The sequence below is a fragment of the Chelonoidis abingdonii genome, chromosome 3 (assembly GCF_003597395.2).
Source record: "Chelonoidis abingdonii isolate Lonesome George chromosome 3, CheloAbing_2.0, whole genome shotgun sequence".
Classification (NCBI taxonomy): Eukaryota; Metazoa; Chordata; order Testudines; family Testudinidae; genus Chelonoidis; species Chelonoidis abingdonii.
The window spans coordinates 161,308,493-161,325,718 of NC_133771.1; the positions used below are offsets into that span (position 1 = coordinate 161,308,493).

The window sequence follows — 17,226 nt, forward strand, 5'->3', positions numbered from 1 at the left end:
TTGAGCAGGGGGTTGGACTAGATGACCTCCTGAGGTCCCTTCCAACCCTAATATTCTGTGACTCTAAAACACTCTGGTGTGTGGTAAGCAAGGATGAGTGTTGAATGCGAATTAATGGGTTTGTTTGAGTACTGGCATTAGACTGGGGAGCTTCAAAGTAACAGCATTCAGACTTCTGTCCCTTAAATGTTTTTCAGCATTCTTGTTAATAATGTGAAAATATTAACTGACTCTAAAATTGAAACAGTTTATTAGCAGTCAGTTATTTGCCTCATTGTAGCACAAAATAAGCATGTTTCTTTCCAAAATATGGTTCAAGTATTGCCATAGTTTTCCTGAAATGAAGAGGCAAGAACAATCCCACTGAATTTTGAATGAACTGCAATTTAATATATTGTATCAGATATGCGTTCCATAAGTCAGATTTTTAGCACGTTAGAATGTTCTGCAGGAAACTTCTACATAAAAGAATCAGGGAGTTGAAACACATCTTATTCACAGATGACACAGCTGAAGCATGTTCCGTAACACATTTCAGTCTCTATTTAAGCCTCTTCCCTACGTCCTTCACCTTCCTTCTTAAAATGCACTACGTCAAGCCAGGCTTTCTACTTTTTCATCCATTACTGTGGAGATCTCATATGGAATATACTATATTATATGTATATCAGTAATTGGCCAAAGAGGCATGTTATGGCTGACTTGCTGTCTCGCATACATGTTCTTCTATAGAAACAGCCTCCATGTAGATATGCTGAAAATCCTGCTTTATTAAACAGTTACCAAACCTATGCCTCTCCACTTGAGTCCAAGCCATTTTAGTGGGACTGCCTATATCAGTGGTACTTCGGTAGATTTAATTTAAGTTCCTATCATAGTAGCATGTGTTAATTTCTCATGATGTATCAATAACTGGAAGTTTGTTCTCTGATCTAATAAAGACCCTATATTGTGACTTTCTTTCAGCCAGTGAAGTTAGCAGTTGTATGCAGAGATGGACAGTTGCATTTATTTGAACACATCTTAAATGGGTAAGTTGGTATTTTAAAAATTCAAAGTTCTTTATCTTAACCTTGTATTTTAGAAGAACCTGGGGATACCGCAAGGCAGTTTGTAGTCATTTCCGAGTATGGTCCTGTTCAGGTCTTAAACTGTTACATCCTGGTCGTAAGATAGGACCCAGTTGCCTCTCAGACATGATGTTTATTTCTCAGAACTTGTGTTCTGTGAAGTTGGTACCTTGGATATGTAACTGTTGGAGACCATTATCTAGTGGCTAGAGCAGAGGACTGTGAAAATTAGTTTCTTGCATTCTACACTCAGCTCTGCTATTGACTGTTGCATTAGACAACTTGCTTAACCTCCTTGTGCCTCACTTAACCCACCTTTAAAATTATAAACTGTTGAGATTGAGTTCATTGGAGAGCTAATAGAAGGTGCTGTAGAAAGGGAAAGTATTCTTGTTTTTAACTAAATCTATTTTGATGAAATAATTTCTTTTCAGATACTGCAAAAAGCCCTTAACATCAAATTGTACTATCCAGATAGCAACATCTGGAAAGGACAGTGACGCCACGCCAAAACCAGTCCCTATTCTAGCAGCTGCATTTTGCTCCGACAAGCAGTCATTACTGCTTGTGTATGGAAACACCTTACAACCCATCATTGAGAGAGTGGTATGTAAAGCCTACTCAATTTGCAACCTAATGTTTTGTAAGCATGTAACACAAACTCCCAACTACTCTCTAAATGGAGGAATTTTTAACGTGGACTTGCATAGTGAGGTAAAGCCACTCTTTCTTGTGGTGTGTCCAGTGCCCTCAGTACAGCTGTCTGAAAGGGAATTTTGATTCTGCTTTCTTTTATTAAACACAATATAGCTAATGTTGGGGGTATTTCCAGTTGTTGTTCCAACAGGCATTGTTGACCACTCCACTGCAGCAACTTTAAAACTGGTGTTAATAAATTTATGCTTCAGTTGAAGGTCCTCCATTACCTGAACAAGTTCCCTTGAAAGACATAGGAATTTGATGACTTGGGGAAAAGCACAGCAACTGTTTTCCTGAAGTAACTGAAATTTCACTTCACTGATAATGCCTGCTAAGTTATTTCTAACCTGTTGAAGTAGCTTCATGAGTCACAATGGTGTGTTTAAATTATGTGGACTGTTCCTTTTTTTTCCCCTGTGTTAGTCCTTGAACACCACCGAATCTCACATATGCTTGATAAGGGATGTTCAAAAGACCATGGCGCTTCAAACAGAAATGTCTGTATCAAAGGTGAGTGTTTGAAACATCCTAGTCCCTGTTCCAGTTTTATATTTATCAATACTAAACCTTGCATTTTAGCAGAGAAGATAGGGTTCTACTTCGGTTACTTCTGAGAAGTTCAATAATGAATAGCATTCCTTGAACAAAATGCATCTCATTGGCTTTTACTGGTCCTAGCACATATTGCTTAGATAGAGATAGGGTATTGCGGACTAGAACTACTACTGCCTTCATCTCTGTACTCAAGATTAGGCATCTCTGATTTTTGCCAGTTAGGGGCAGATCCTTGCATCATGAAAACGTGCCCTTGCAACCCTCAGTTGGTCAATGCTTGGGTGTTCTTGTTTTAGTACTTCTGTAAAATTAATCCTGCCTTCTTTGTAGATTCTTAAATCGGGTGTCCTGTCTTTTCTGTGAGGTGGCCTTCATATGTTCTAAATCCTACACAGCAATGTGTGTTGAGACCATTTTTCAACTCTGGCTCATGTGCAGGGTTCACAGAGTATTAGAAGGAAAGGGTACCTTGAAGACACTTATCAGTAAGTGGGTTTTGGTGAAGGATGTTGTTGCTGTATAATCCTTGCCCCCGCCTTTGTAATTTGGAGTCTCAGCTTTCTTCAGGTTAAGAATTTTTGAGTTAGTAGAAAGAACAAAAAGGTAGAGGCTGCTCCCCCTTTTTTACCCTGGGAACCCTGTATTATGATATGAATTGGCTCAATGGACACTCTGCTCAGAAGATTCCTGGCTTGTAGACTCAGTGCATTTAGCCCACAAGTGTAAACGTATAGAGGCAGCATTTCTTAAACTACACTTACTGATAACTCTGAGTTGAAACACCAAGAATCTGTGGCACACTTAATTTTGCTGTATGAGTTGGCTTATTAGGTTTCTGACTACTGTTACATCTCCGGGTTTCTGTGAGCCAGATGTGGGCTTGTGTTCTTTTGTATTCATGAAGCCAATGATAAGATGCACCAAAGTGAAAGCTATAGGGAATCTTGGGCTTGCTGTGATGACTTTCGTCTTGGTTTCGCTTATTGCTGAATTCCATGAAGACACATTTCTCTTGGCTGTCTGAGCATGCCTTTTGGAGAAGAGTTCCATGTGTCATGCACTTGGCATTTCCCTACGAATATCTGTAGCTAGAGTAGGTTTCAAAACCTGGTATACTGTAACAACCTGAAACTTCAGTATCTTTTTGCCTACTACACCTAAATCTTTATGGAAGTGAGGTGATAGAAGGAGTTTGCTACAGTCATTATAGTAGTCTGTATTGGTGCACTGAAATCCAGTGCTACTGCTCACTGGGAACCTATCATATCTCAAAGCAAGAAGGATTAAGTCGGGTCAGTGTTTGAATGGATGACCCCTAAACAGGTTTCTGCAGTAAGTGATTATTGGAATTCTATGTGTGTCATGCTTCCATGCATTCGCATTGATCCAGCATGATCACTATGCTGCTGGATGTGCTGACTTTCAGTTGAGACTCACAACTCAACTTCCTTGTATTCATTAAAGATCTCATGGCGTTTCTTTCTGTCATAAAGGGTTGCTTATTCAAGCATCCTGGCCTGATTTAATTCAGATACTTGTATTCTACCTCCCTAAATGAGAACCACTGCTCTAGTGTGCAAACTTGATTTCATCCCCCTTCTTTTTGTCTGTTGTAGTTTATGCCCTCGTTCCTGCCGCACAAGTACATATACAATAACTCCTCGTTTAATGTTGTAGTTATGTTCCTATAAAATGCTACTTTAAGCAAAACGATGTTAAGCGAGTCCAATTTCCCCATAATTCATGTAAATGGCAGTGGGGGGCGGTTAGGTTCCAGGGAATTTTTTTTTGCCAGACAAAGGACAGACACAGTATACGTTTTAAACAATTCAATACTGTACACAGCAATGATGATTGTGGAGCTTGGTTGAGGTGATGAAGTCAGAGGGTGGGATATTTCCCAGGGAATGCCTTACTGCTAAATGATGAACTAGCACTTGGCTGAGCCCTCAAGGGTTAACATGTTAATGTAGCCTCACATTCTACAAGGCACTGCTAATGAAGGGATGCAGACATTCCCTGTGGAGACTGAGTGTAATAATGAATCCACACTATCCCACTGGAGTGCACCACCCCCTCCACTTTCCAAAGTGCTGGGGGGTGCATATGTGTGAGAGATCAGAGACACATCGTGTGTGAGAGAGAGCATTGCCCATTTAAGTACTCTGACTCCACTGTAAGTACACTCCCTTTTTAAGTAGATCAGCAAGTTGAGACAGCAGCTGCTGCCAGCAAGCTCCCTTCGTCCTGGTCCTGAGCTCTGTCATGTCCCCACCCTGCTCTGTGGAGATGGGGTACAGGAGCTGGGAGGGGCACCCTGATATCAGCACCCTTCTTCCTCCCAACCTTCTGCACAGCATTCAGGAGGCTTCTGGGAGCAGCTCCAAGGCAGAGGGCAGGAACAGCACAGGGCATTGTGGGGAGGGACATCTGAACTTTCTGACAATTGATAGCCTGCTGGGCGGCTGCCACACAAGGAACTTAAGGGAGCTGATGGGGGCGCTTCCGACCTACCCTGGTTCCAAGCCCCCACCAGCTAGCTCCAACGGGCTGCTCTTCCTGCAAGCAGTGGACAAAGCAGGCAACTGCCAAAGAATGTTAATAAGGGAGCATTGCACAACCTTAAATGAGAATGTCTTTCAGCGGTAGATAGGGCGATCCCTGTTTGAAGATGTTAAATTTTCTACACTTACTATATACGTTTCCAGCAAAGATACAGGTGTTTCTGTTAAGTGTAATCAGGAAACACTTCCTCTAGTTGAACACCCTGGAATATAAATAAATGATTCTCACTTGGTGCATAATTAGCCCAGTTACAAATATTAATTGAGTTAGTTCAGCAAATGGTCCACTTGGATCAACCTTAAACTTCCTTATAGGACTTTCTTGTCTTACTACAAGACATGGATTCTGAGAGGAGATATTAATATGTGGCAGGGAATGGTTTGCCATGTGTCTGGGTATGAAACAATAAACCAGTGTTTTGGACTATAGAGAACACACCTGAACATGTTTCCTATTTGTGTGTGGATGACTCTTTATCACTAGGTAAAAACGCCTGTTGTGAACAAAGAAGCCAAAGTTTTAGTGCCTGGAATTCCTGGACATAGTGCAACCATCAAATCTCAGACCTCTGGAATGCAGAAAATGGAAAGCAAAAGAAAACCTGGCGACAAAGAGGTAATCAGAGTGCTCTTACTAAGCAGTAATAAGCATGCAAGATTGGACTGTTTCCCCTTCTGGCCAAAATAACGACCGAGAGCTAACTGTTATACTATCAGTTGATGTGAATGAGCTTCGTCTGGGATGAGCTCCCCTACAGCTGTGAATGATGGCAGTCTTGCATCCAAGTCCTACACATTGCCCACAGATCTACCATGTTGTTGAAGAACTTTATTGTATTCTTGCCTTCTCTCTGCTGGAGTATGTTGCTGGGCTTTGCACCCCCACTTCTCAACACAGATGCCATATTCCCTTTCTCCAGCTCTTCTTGCTCCTTCTTTCCTGAATGTCTCTGCTATGTCATGAGAGATGAGAACTTGTCCTGCCTAAAAAATGCAGAAAGATAGGATTGACCTTGAGAACTGTTGCAGAGGGTTCAGTGCTCTGCTTCAGCTGGTGGCTCAGAAAACACCTCTGAAAAAACATAATTGATAGAGTCCGAGCCTTATGTATTTGGCTGCAAGTTGGTTTGTGACACTGTCCATATTTATTTCTTCTGCAGGATAGCATTGAAAACCGTCTTGGTGCAATGGATATTGATACTGTGAAAATAAAAACAAAAGGTGGCCTTCCACAAACTGACAGCTTTGCGGTGCTTTTGGTTCAGGGCTTGGAAAGCAATGATCCTAATATCTTAAATGTAAGTGTTATAAGAGCACCATGTGATGCTCAAGTTATTCTGCTTAGACTTGTCAAGTGGCTTCTTGTGCATACTAAGATGTATGACTAGTGTTAAATTTTCCACTTGCACTCCGCTGCTTTTTGCATTATCCCACTGCCTTGCAGCATAGAAACAGAAGTGCCTTTATGTCTACCTGTCATACATGTTGTTTTAACTGATGACATTTGCTAATTTTTTTCTATTTGATCTGCTTTGCAAGATGTCTTCTGGATTTCCCCCCAGCCATCCCCCAACCCCTGGATTTCAAAGCTAGTCGATTTGTGTTGTGCAACATAGAAATGTAGGGCTGGAAGGGACTTTTGAAAGATTTTCATCTCACACTGAGGCAGGACCACATACAGTATATCTAGACCATCCCCGGCAGTTGTTTGTCTAAATTATACTTAAAGACCTTCAGTGATGAGTAGTCCACGGCCTCTCTAGGTAACATGTTTCAATACTTAACTATCCTTATAGTTAGAAAGTTTTTCCTAATATGTAATTTAAATTTCCCTTGCTGCAGATTAAGCTGACTGAGTGTTTCTTGTTCTACCTTCAGTGAATTTGGAGAACAATTGATCAACATTCTCCTTGTAACATATTTGAAGACTGTCAGGTCCCCATTAGTCTTCTTTTCTCAAAACTAAGCATAACATTTCCTCTCAGGTCAGGTTAAAATAGTTATCTAACCATATAAATTCTGTAGTGTCACAATTCACTTGTTCTTCCATTAATGTTAATAATGTGTCACTTTTTCCTTTGGGGTTTGATTAGAGCATGGTTTCTACTTAGACCTGACTTGAGATCTTCTGAGTGGATATGCTTTGGATAAATAAGTATTGGAGGGCCCACAAGTCAGTTGATTGATAAACCTGCTGTTGGGGGTGTGTGTAGGAATGGGAGGGTTAAATTTAAGAGAAATTTGGTGCTGCATTGGGAGTCCTGAATCTGAAGTCCTTTATCTACAGTACAGGTGGAACACTGACAGTAGCTAGGAAAACTTCCTTGCCTCCTCCAGCGTCCCTCAGTCTTTACATGGAGTGGCTACATGATGGATAAAATGAAGTTGTGTCCATGACCTAATCATTCCAGCTTTTTTTTCATGAGCACTATATTTACTGAAAAAACACCTCTTCTGTAATTTGCAAACATGCTAGCAGCTTTTTTGCATATCACTCAAAGGACTTGCTTGTCTCTTTAGAAAGTGCCCCATTAATGATGACTCCATGCTCATCTTGTCTCTGGCACACTTACTCAGACTTTACGTACAAGGTTGAGACGTGAGCATCAGAGATTCAAACCTCATCTTTTTCTGTCTCCTGTTCTGTGCCCTGTAGATATGTCCTTGTTGTCCTTGATTGTGTACATATGTATTTATTGACTGATGTTTCTCTGATCTCGTATTTCCCCCCTCTTTTCACAGAAAGTGCTTCAAACAAGGAAGGACGCTTTAATAAAGAACACAATAGCTAAGATACCTGTACATGCGGTCATTCCATTGCTGCATGAGGTAGGAGAATTACTGCTGTAGAACTTCCGCTGTTGTAGAACAAGTTAACACTGGGGTTTTCTTCTTACTTGGGAAGTCCAAATATACACCTGTTTTACTCCATAGAATTGGTGCGGAGGTTATCCAGTATTGAAGCAGATAAAAACTATTCCACAATAAAAACTAGGAAGATGGTTTTGTGAAGACACAGGCCTAGGACTCAGGAGATCAGAGTTCAGTTCCTGGTTTTGCTATTTCCTCCTTCTGTGACTTTCTTTGAGACTATGGGTGACGTAATATCTGCGCCTCAGATCCTCATGTATAAAATAGGGATAATTATCCTACCTGAGAGGGTAGTGTGAGAATAACTCCATTTGTACTTAGAGGCACTCAGCGATACTACAGTGATGGGGACCTTATACATACTTAGCTGGCGTGGTAGCAACAGTGTTGCATTGAACTTGTACTTCCAGTTGAGGGTGAACATTTTGTTTACAGTGCTTAAAAGTCCCATTGTCAAAGTGATTTAGGAGCCCAAGTCCCCTTGGGTTCCTTAGTACCTTGAGTCACTTTTGAAAATTGGTTTTAGAGCCTAAGTTACTTAACCATTGTTACCTTTTTTAATCTTAATTCTCTACATGTATTCAACTAAATTTGAAAAAAACCCACCAGTTGTATTTGAACTGAAATGTTTCAAGTGTAGCTTTACCCAGAAGTGGATTTCTCTTTTGAACTGATAACCCATTCAGACACTTCCCCAAAAGCAGTCAGTGCACTGAACAAGGACACAGTGCAACCAACATGAGCTTCACAGTGTACGTCTCATTTAGCGCTGGTGATTTCTACTAGACTTTAAATACCTGAGGATTTTTGTGCCCTGATTTCTGTGTTGATATACAGATGTAATGTTAAGATGAGAACTGTCATGTATACCAGACTTCTAAGTGACTTCTTTCTTTCTTTCTTCAGATTACAAGGAGGTTGCAAGGCCACCCATACAGGTAAGAGAAATGATTCACAAGGAAGCTTAGCTGACTTTTAAAGGAATGGTGCTTTTTCATTTGTTTGGAGGAGGCCCACGGTAGTGATTATAAAACTATGGCCTCATGAAAGGAAATATCTGACTTGACTGATGGAGGTTCCAGCTATCTGGGGGCGTTTCTCCCTGAACTCAGTCTGTTTGAGAAATCATTGCATACATCAAAATGTAAGAGAAATGGAAAAGGGCATCTGAGTATGGAAACAATATTCCCTTAACTCATTATCCACTGGACTTCTGGCCACCTGTATCAGCAGTTTATAATTAAAACAAAACAGTTAAACTCACAGCCAGCAACTAAAACCTACAAGTATCTGTATACAAATAAAGTAGTTGAGTTGACCTGTTAACTCCAGCAAGAGGACAGGGAAATGAAGAAACTGCATATGTCCATTTTGTGATATTGCATATAAATCGTAATTCTGTTATCTCACACAAACAGATAACTTCAATAGGTGCCTTAATTGCCCTAGAGCGAAATGGCTAAAACATAGACATTCTTATATTTTTGTTAAAGAAACAAAATATGCGGTAAATGGAGTGTTTTTTGAATGAATATAATACACAGTAGTACATCTGAATAAACTTTATACTGAAATGTTTTTGAATGTGCACTTTTATTGTGTTAATAGAAGAGACATTTTGCTCAATGGAGGGCTTCTAAAATCTGTTACATTGACCAAAAATCTTTGTTAACCCAATGGCCTTTTGATGTGTCAGAAACTCAGTTAAAATCCTTAAATGAATAGATCAGCCATTAAGAAATAAGTGTGTGTGTGTGTATATAAATACATCTGTGAATTATGAAACCACTCTTAATAGTTGGGTTAAACAAGTTGCAGTTAGAATATACTTATTCACTGCCTTTTCCCAAATCAGAACGTCACTTATAACCTGGAGTGGGGGCTGGAAGAGTGGCAGAAGTGTGTGTGTGGAGGGGTGGGGTCAAGTAATTTCAGATTTAGTTTCTGATTTCAGAATTAAGACAGTGCATACACTGTGAATATTTGTATAGCTGTCAATATTGGGAATTAATCTGTGGTTTGCAAAGATCAATACCACAAAGGATAATCTAAATTGTATATTAAGCCGTAAACCACAAAATAGTAAAACTTGTTTATATTGAGAAAATAATTGTTAAATAGCTACTGAATTAGTCATCTCAGCACTGTGTAGAACCTATTCTATCAGTGCTGGGACCATTTCAGGACTCCCAGAGCTATCTACCCTGTTATGTTGGGAGGCAAAGTTTACTCCACAATTTGAAGAAAGAAAGGGGGGAAAAAAAAAAAGAATGCTTTAGATCTTTGATCAATCTAAACTTGTCAGGGAAGATATTGGAAGCAACAATGAAGAGCAAATTTAGTACAACTCGAACACTTAAATGACTATTCCAGTTCAAGTGGAACTGTTTACTTCTCCTATCTGTGTAGATGAATTGTTCTTATTTCTAGCTTGGCTTTTCTTTTCTAAAACAAAACACTGAGGCATTTTGATTTAAACCATTTTAGTGATCAAAACATAAGGGGTTCTCTTGGCTACACTCATCTTTGATTTATTGTGCTCTTCTCTTCTCCAGTGCCTCACACATGGTCCGGTGGCTAAAGTCTGTTTTCACTATACATGCATCCTACCTTTCCACAGTAAGTATCTTGCTCTATGGTCGATGCTTGCAGCTAACTAAAATGTACCTCTGCTCTTTCATTAAAAGTCAACTCTCCTAACATCCTAATCTGGTGCTACCACTGTCTAAATGAACCTCCCCAAAAAAGATATTTCATGTCATGGGCAACACTTCTTTTCCACAACATGCTATAAATTACCTGGTAGCTGGCATTATCCAGTACAACCACTAGCACTGAATCAAACTGCTTAGCCATGCCTCTGTTAGTTATTGAGTTATACACAGAGCTGGCTTAATATATGATGATCTAGCCTTTTGGGTGAACTTCTTAACAGAAATTGCCCAAGTACTTTCCTACTGCATGCAGACTGACCGGAGACTATCTCGAGTGCAGCTAGCTTTACTGCATAAAAGTATGCTGGAAGTGGAGTATTAGTTGGGTGTCCTGGATAAGCTAATGCAGGAGCATTTAGCCTCTTGGCTTCTGGCTTCAAAGCCTACCACAAGTGAAGGATGCATTTAGTCTTGACCTAGTGATAGAAACCACTAGTTTGGTGCAATGGGTCTTCTGTTCCAGAAAGGTCCAGCTCTACAATGTGGGAGTTTGTAGGTTAGCATTGATTTGCATTGACATTCCCAGACTCTCAGCTGATACTTGTGCAGTTCCCATTCATACTAGCCCTTCCCATCAGTTCTCTTAATGCTGTAAACCACAGTCAAGTGAAGAAGGAAAATTAGATCTGCATGAGCTGAAAGTGGATAGAGCCAAGCATTGGTTTAGCAGACTGCTTGAAGTAGTAATCGTTCATATGTAGTGAAATCTCAGTTCTCATTTTGTCTGAGACACGATGTGAGCAAGGACTCCATTTTAGGTGCTGCCTATGCAGTTTAGAATCTTCTTATGAAGTGGAAGAGGACAACAAAACAGCCTCATTCTTGTGCTTTTTTCTCTAAAGTTGCCAGACCTGGTTCCTCAGCTGGGTATGCTATATCAGTTAATGGAGAGCAGAGTAAAAACATTGCAGAAGCTCTCTCGCCTCCATGGAAAACTCTATCTTATCATCACCCAGGTGAGTTCAAGCTATAAACATTGGGGTATAAGATGGAAATGATGTCGGAAATAGTGGTTGTCTTCCAATTTGATGCAACCAAACCTGCCATCCACAGCTCAGTACAGTTGCTGAATAGTCACACTGATAATGCTGAAGGCAGCACAGTTGATTAAGGAGCATCTTGCTACTGACCATATTTTTCTAAACTGACTTAATATTACTTAATTGGGGATGTGTTTTCATTGAAGATTCAGTCACATTTTTCCTTCTGATTTATATGCTGACCCTCAAGATTTTTAGACTGGAAATAAGCAGGAGAATTTTAAACCACTTAAGATGCGTGTCTCTTTTCTTTAGTATTATAACTTTTCTGCCCATCCTAAATAATCAGCTGTTTTAAAACTACAGATATGCGTGGGAGAAAAAAATCCAGGCTTGATGGAGATTTCACTTAAATTGTGATGAGTTTTGTAAACTCTTGGTAGGTTTTAAGGTTGGATTACATGACTGCAATTTATTGTGATATTTGCAAATCTCTTTTTAGGTTGCAGCACTGGAAAAAATACAGGATGCAACTGATATTAATCAGACTGCAAAACTAGTGTATGAGGAAGGTGAGCAGAAGACTTCATGTGGGGTTACCTTGAGAACAGATCGAACCATTGTACACTTAGTGTAGCTCAGCTGCTTTACTAAGGTTACAGCTAACGTTTGCCAGCCATCCACATTCCAATTCTGTGCCTCTCGCTGTGTGATCTACCATGGATTTGTTTGAAGACTGGAGGGGAAAAGGTGGTATGGAGTTGTCAAGTAGCTTTTTGGTTGGTTGGATTTTTTCCTCTCGCAATTACCACCAGGGTTTTCATAACTGAAGTCCAACATACTGCTTAACTCTAGTGCCAGGAATCCAGATTTACTGGCCCAGGTCTGTAGTGCAGAATGCATCTTTCCTGAAGATAAATCACTAGAAGACGCTTCCAAATCTGTCCAGAATCCAGAAGGTTTAAAATATCTGTAGACCTGAGGTTTGGGTCTTATGTCAACTCTGATATGTCAAATTGTGCATAGGATGATGGTTGAGCAACAGTGCTTGATTTATACTGATCAAAATAACCTAATGTTCAGTTTTGGTAGATGTCTTAAATGGCACAGCCAGTTAATACATATAGTGGCACGTGATCTTGGATTTCATTTGAGTAAAGACTACATCAAACCTGTTGTGTACTCCTGACTTATGTAACATTTTCCATTTACAGAATCCTCTGAGGATGGTTCTGAAGATGAGATGATCGCAGATAAAGATTCGGATGTAAGTAAAATTCTTTGTCCAGGACTTCAGTCTTTCACTTGACCACAGGAATATAGGATTGCAGAAATGCTTGTACCAAATATTAAGCTGTTCCTGGTTTTGTTTTTTTTTTGTTGTTCCAGGAGAACTGGGATGAAGATGAAGAGAAAGGGGAGCAATCCGATGAAGAGAAAGGGGAGCAATCCGATGAAGAGAAAGGGGAGCAATCCGATGAAGAGAAAGGGGAGCAATCCGATGAACAAGAAATGGCTGTTGAAAAAGAAATGAATGGGGAATCTGATTTGGACCCAGAAAATGAAAGTGAAGAAGAATAACAGATGGTTTTTAAACAAAAACGAAACACCTATTAAAAGAAGTGGGCTGCCAGAACTCTAAAATTCTGGATCACCTTGCTGAAAGTAGCTGTAGTCACATAGCCAGGCATGAGTCTGCACTCCCCATGTGCAGAGGTACTTCTAGGCACTGTGCATTCCTGAATCCAGAATGTTTAACCATGCCGGCCTCCTCTCGTCCCATATCCCTGAGCTTATATATAAAATTTCTGCAATCTCATGGGCAGATTACGCCCGTTTCATGGACAAGCATATTTGTATTCAAGTGAAATAAACCTGCCACCGCCATTTGTGTGGTAAACTTGTTGCAGCTTTACATTGAATTTGTTTAAAATATAACAGATCAAAGATCAGACTATACCTTCTCTTGTCGCTTCAGTTAGCGATAGCAAGTGGGCATCCTGCTGCATTTTTCAAAATAAAATAAAATAAAAATAAATATTTTTGTAATATTTAAAATCACCATCGAATTTCTTCATTTTCTCCTCATAGGTTCACCCATGCCTTGGCAATGTCTGAATGCCAACCTGGTTTCAAACAGCTTTTTTCTTTTTTAAACAAAATTGGACTTGACTTTTATATGTATGTAATAAATCTATAGCTTTTTTTGTGCTTCAGAAGGACATTAGAACTATCAGTGGTTTCTAATTTGTTTTAATTGATCCTGTATATAAGTTTAATGCTGACCCGGGAAGAGACTTCATCTTGAGGGGGAGGGGGAATGGAAAAAAATTAGGGGAGAGGGAGGGTGATTGCTTGTGAATATGTAACGCAAAGTGTATACGTTTATTACTGATTTTTAATCTCTCAGTGGCAGAACAAGGATTGCTATTTGCTAAGGTAATGGAAGCTGACGTGGCATAAACACATTTTTAAGAGCAAGATACGGTAAAGGTTTGAGCCATTCACCAGTATAATGTACAGTATATTTGTCTATAAATGGAGCTGTTGCAACTAAATACTGCCCTCTTTGTAAAGTGAATAAATATACATCTCCTTTACCAAATACTTGTTCTGTAATATATGTGGGGATAGAAGAGGTGGTGTGCTTGAGGGAGTTGTCTCATAAGCAGGTATCTCAGGGAAAATGCTGACCATGTTCTGGGCTTCAAGCACATCCAGTGGCAACTCAGATTCTCAGCTCCCGATGTCTTTAGCTGTATCTGCCAGCTTCACTGACACAAACAAGCATTCACTACGTTTGGCTTCCAGGTGCTCTGAGGGAGAGCAAGTTGGATTGTCTCATGTTCTGCATGACGTCGTCTGCCAAGTTCACTTCAAAATCTTATAGGTGAAGTTGGAAGGCAGGAGAAGCATGGCTTGGTTTTTCCCAATCCTAGATGAGGTTTCAAAGTGTTGTCAATTGGAAAAAAATCTCCCTGGTAGCATAAACTGGGTGCACATTATACCTGTGCCATGGAAAGAAGGTAAATACAGAAGCCCCGAGGCCTTGCCTGCACACACTTACCAAACTAAGCTAAATTGATATGACCATTGTTAACCAATGTGTGTTCCCATGGAGAGGTCTGTACCAGTTTAAATTAATTTAAAACAGATTTTAGTGAAACCATTGCAACTTTTGAGTGTTAGCAAATCCAAAGTCAGAAAATCTAGTCCCTTTTCAGAGCACAATGGCACTTTTACTGTTAGCTTTTCTTCATATCTGTTACATTGAATGAGCAGTTCGTATTTAAAGCAAAAAAGGTACCGGAATGCTTATGGGGAGACATTTCCAAGAGTGGTGCACGCTTAATACATGAAAACTGCCTACAGGTGGCTTTTAAAATGAAATGTGAAGTTTCTCCCTTCCTGCCTTTCCTACCTGCAATAGTGGGACCATTTCATTATGGCTGCTGTTTGTGGTGCTGGCAGTAACTCAGGTGATGTTCTGCCAACTGAGAAACTTGACTGGCTCGGTGATCGTATCTGATTTATGCCCTTTGTGTAATATGAGATTCTGAATGCATGAACCCCATCCAGGCTCTTAGGAACTGAATGTGCTCCCATAACTTACAGGAAAGGTAATTTTCCTGAGATGTACTGTTATGTCCCAGATTGGACCTATGACATAGGAATTCACTCTTGAGTTCACTGGCTGGGTGCCTTCACTAGCACCTCATATTTAAACTTTGCAAAGTTGGATTGCATGTAATTGGTTTCCCTGCATTGTGATACATCTGTCGCTGGTTTTGCTCTTGCTTGTGTAGCTTTAGGGACTCCCTGTGAGAGTCCTGAGTTTGATACAGGGATAAGAAAATCCTTGTCTGCTGCTATAATTTTTGGATGAGTGCCAAAAAAATTTGCTTGTCCAAATAGTTCAAGGGCTAATACCTTGTGATCTGCCACAGCTAGACACAAAGGCTGTAAATCGTAGATTCTCAACCTGTGGGTGAGGGACAGATCCAGAGGGATGACCATCCGTTTCTAGATAGGAAGGTCCTGAACAGAAAAACGGTTTCTGGTATGGAAAAGGGTTGAGAACCACTGCTGTAAACAACTGTAAAACTAAGGTCTGGTGTACACTAGAAAAGATTAACTGCTATACCTATGCCGGCAAACCCTCTAGTGTAGAGACAGTTATAAAAACACAAGTGTGTGTTTGTTTTTGGCAGTGTAGATTATACTGGTTCAGGGAACAAAATAAGCTATATTGCCAAAACACTTTTATGCCAGTACAACCATCTACACTAGAGAGCTTTACTGCTATAGGTTTTTACTTAGATATAAAAATAAACACCTTACATAATTAATCATACAATAAATAAATTAAACCTCAACAGCATTTAAATCAGTTGTGCAGGGATTCCACCACCCATCCATCTACCCACTTCAGCCTCTAGGAAGTGCACCCTGAGTATTCTTCAGAGACCCAGTTAAAGATGTCTTTGGCAGCCTTCCCAGAAAATCTCCAGATTTGGCTATTATGGACCAACCTGTGTCCTAAAAAAATCACATCCTTAACTGACATATCTATGCTGGCAAAAAAACAAACCAAATCAAAACAAAATACTTTCTAGTGTAGACCTGGCCTATGGTTCCAAGCTTTCCTGAAACACACAGAACTAATACTTTGCATTTCTCGAACACCCACCATTTGAGGATCTGAGGTGCACAAAGTGGTTTTAAGTGACTGCCCCAGAATAGCTTGACTTTCAGAATGCAAGGGTCACCTAACTTGTATTTGGGATTACTGACTTCAGCAGCAAAAATCAGCCTGCATCTGGTTTTGATTTCAAATGTGAAAAGGTACTCTTTCAGCATGACCCAGCTGGCATCCAGAACAAAGAGCAGCTAGTTTTACAAAAGTCACTATTTGTATCTGCCTCAAAAGCCTAAGACTACTGTTTTTCTGGTGAACTTGTAAACTGTTCCTGGAGGAGGAGCTATGACATTCCGGTGAAGGGGTGGGGGAAATATCAGACTGAATATATCCACCTGACTTGGATCTCTCCACTTGCTGTTGCTGTGGTGTCTGGAGTCCTATTCCCTCCCGAGTGCTGATATTGTTTTGGTGTGATCAAATGCTGATATTGTTTTGGTCAGATCAAATGCTAATTCTAAAATAGGTCTTATCTGAATGGGGGATTTGGCTGACAGTTTGTGCAGGTATCTGATAGAAGTGCCAAGATGAGAGCTTGCTAGAGGGTTGGACACTTCATACCTTGTGTAAGTTGTCTACTGCACACACCAGGGGTTCCTTGCATCCCTCCACTTTTGCTCACCTATTCCACAAGCTCCTTGTGTGCCACCTTCCCATCACCTCTTTCAGGGACTCCCTTCAATTCTCCCCCAATCTCTTCCCTACCAGGGTCTCCTAGTGCTCATTCTCCCATTAATGCAGCTTTGCGTGCACCCCATCCTCTGCATGATCTTTGAATGCTGTAACAGTCAGTACCAAAGGTGGCCACTAGGTGTCAAAATTGCTCTATGAAAACATCCTGGGCTAGGAGAGCACAAAGATAGGAAGAGAGTTAATGAATTTAAGGCTGGCTTAACCCCGTTGCTGCTGACGCGTGCTGTTGGGCAGTGTGGCTCTGCAATTAATGTCGGCTGTCAAGGCTGTGCTTACGCTTAGTTTTGCCAGGTACGCAAATCTCTGTGTGTGTCATTTCTTCTGCTGTGTGCTGCCAGCCCTTTCAAATGCCTTCTGACCTTGTAAAGCTCTGCTGGGGAA

General features: G+C 40.4%; 1 protein-coding gene and 1 non-coding gene across 3 annotated transcripts in view; both read left to right on the forward strand.

The window, feature by feature from the left end:
• Positions 1-14,058, forward strand: part of WDR43 (WD repeat domain 43) — a 35,986-nt gene extending 21,928 nt beyond the window's left edge. The window contains exons 7-19 of one of the 2 annotated variants that reach the window (XM_075064274.1): positions 967-1,031; positions 1,505-1,676; positions 2,193-2,279; positions 5,373-5,504; positions 6,049-6,186; positions 7,631-7,717; positions 8,666-8,697; positions 10,315-10,378; positions 11,316-11,429; positions 11,956-12,025; positions 12,668-12,720; positions 12,843-12,874; positions 12,924-14,058. In XM_075064274.1, the coding sequence (XP_074920375.1) occupies positions 967-1,031; positions 1,505-1,676; positions 2,193-2,279; positions 5,373-5,504; positions 6,049-6,186; positions 7,631-7,717; positions 8,666-8,697; positions 10,315-10,378; positions 11,316-11,429; positions 11,956-12,025; positions 12,668-12,720; positions 12,843-12,874; positions 12,924-12,987 (1,110 nt within the window). In that variant the 3' untranslated portion in view covers positions 12,988-14,058. Of the gene's footprint in view, positions 1-966; positions 1,032-1,504; positions 1,677-2,192; positions 2,280-5,372; positions 5,505-6,048; positions 6,187-7,630; positions 7,718-8,665; positions 8,698-10,314; positions 10,379-11,315; positions 11,430-11,955; positions 12,026-12,667; positions 12,721-12,842 lie in introns of both variants that reach the window. The other variant, XM_032774846.2, reaches the window with a different exon arrangement.
• LOC116821533 (small nucleolar RNA SNORD53/SNORD92) lies at positions 3,275-3,352 on the forward strand. The gene has a single exon (XR_004372934.1). It is a non-coding gene; the product is annotated as a small nucleolar RNA SNORD53/SNORD92 (small nucleolar RNA).
• Positions 14,059-17,226: the final 3,168 nt, after the last annotated feature.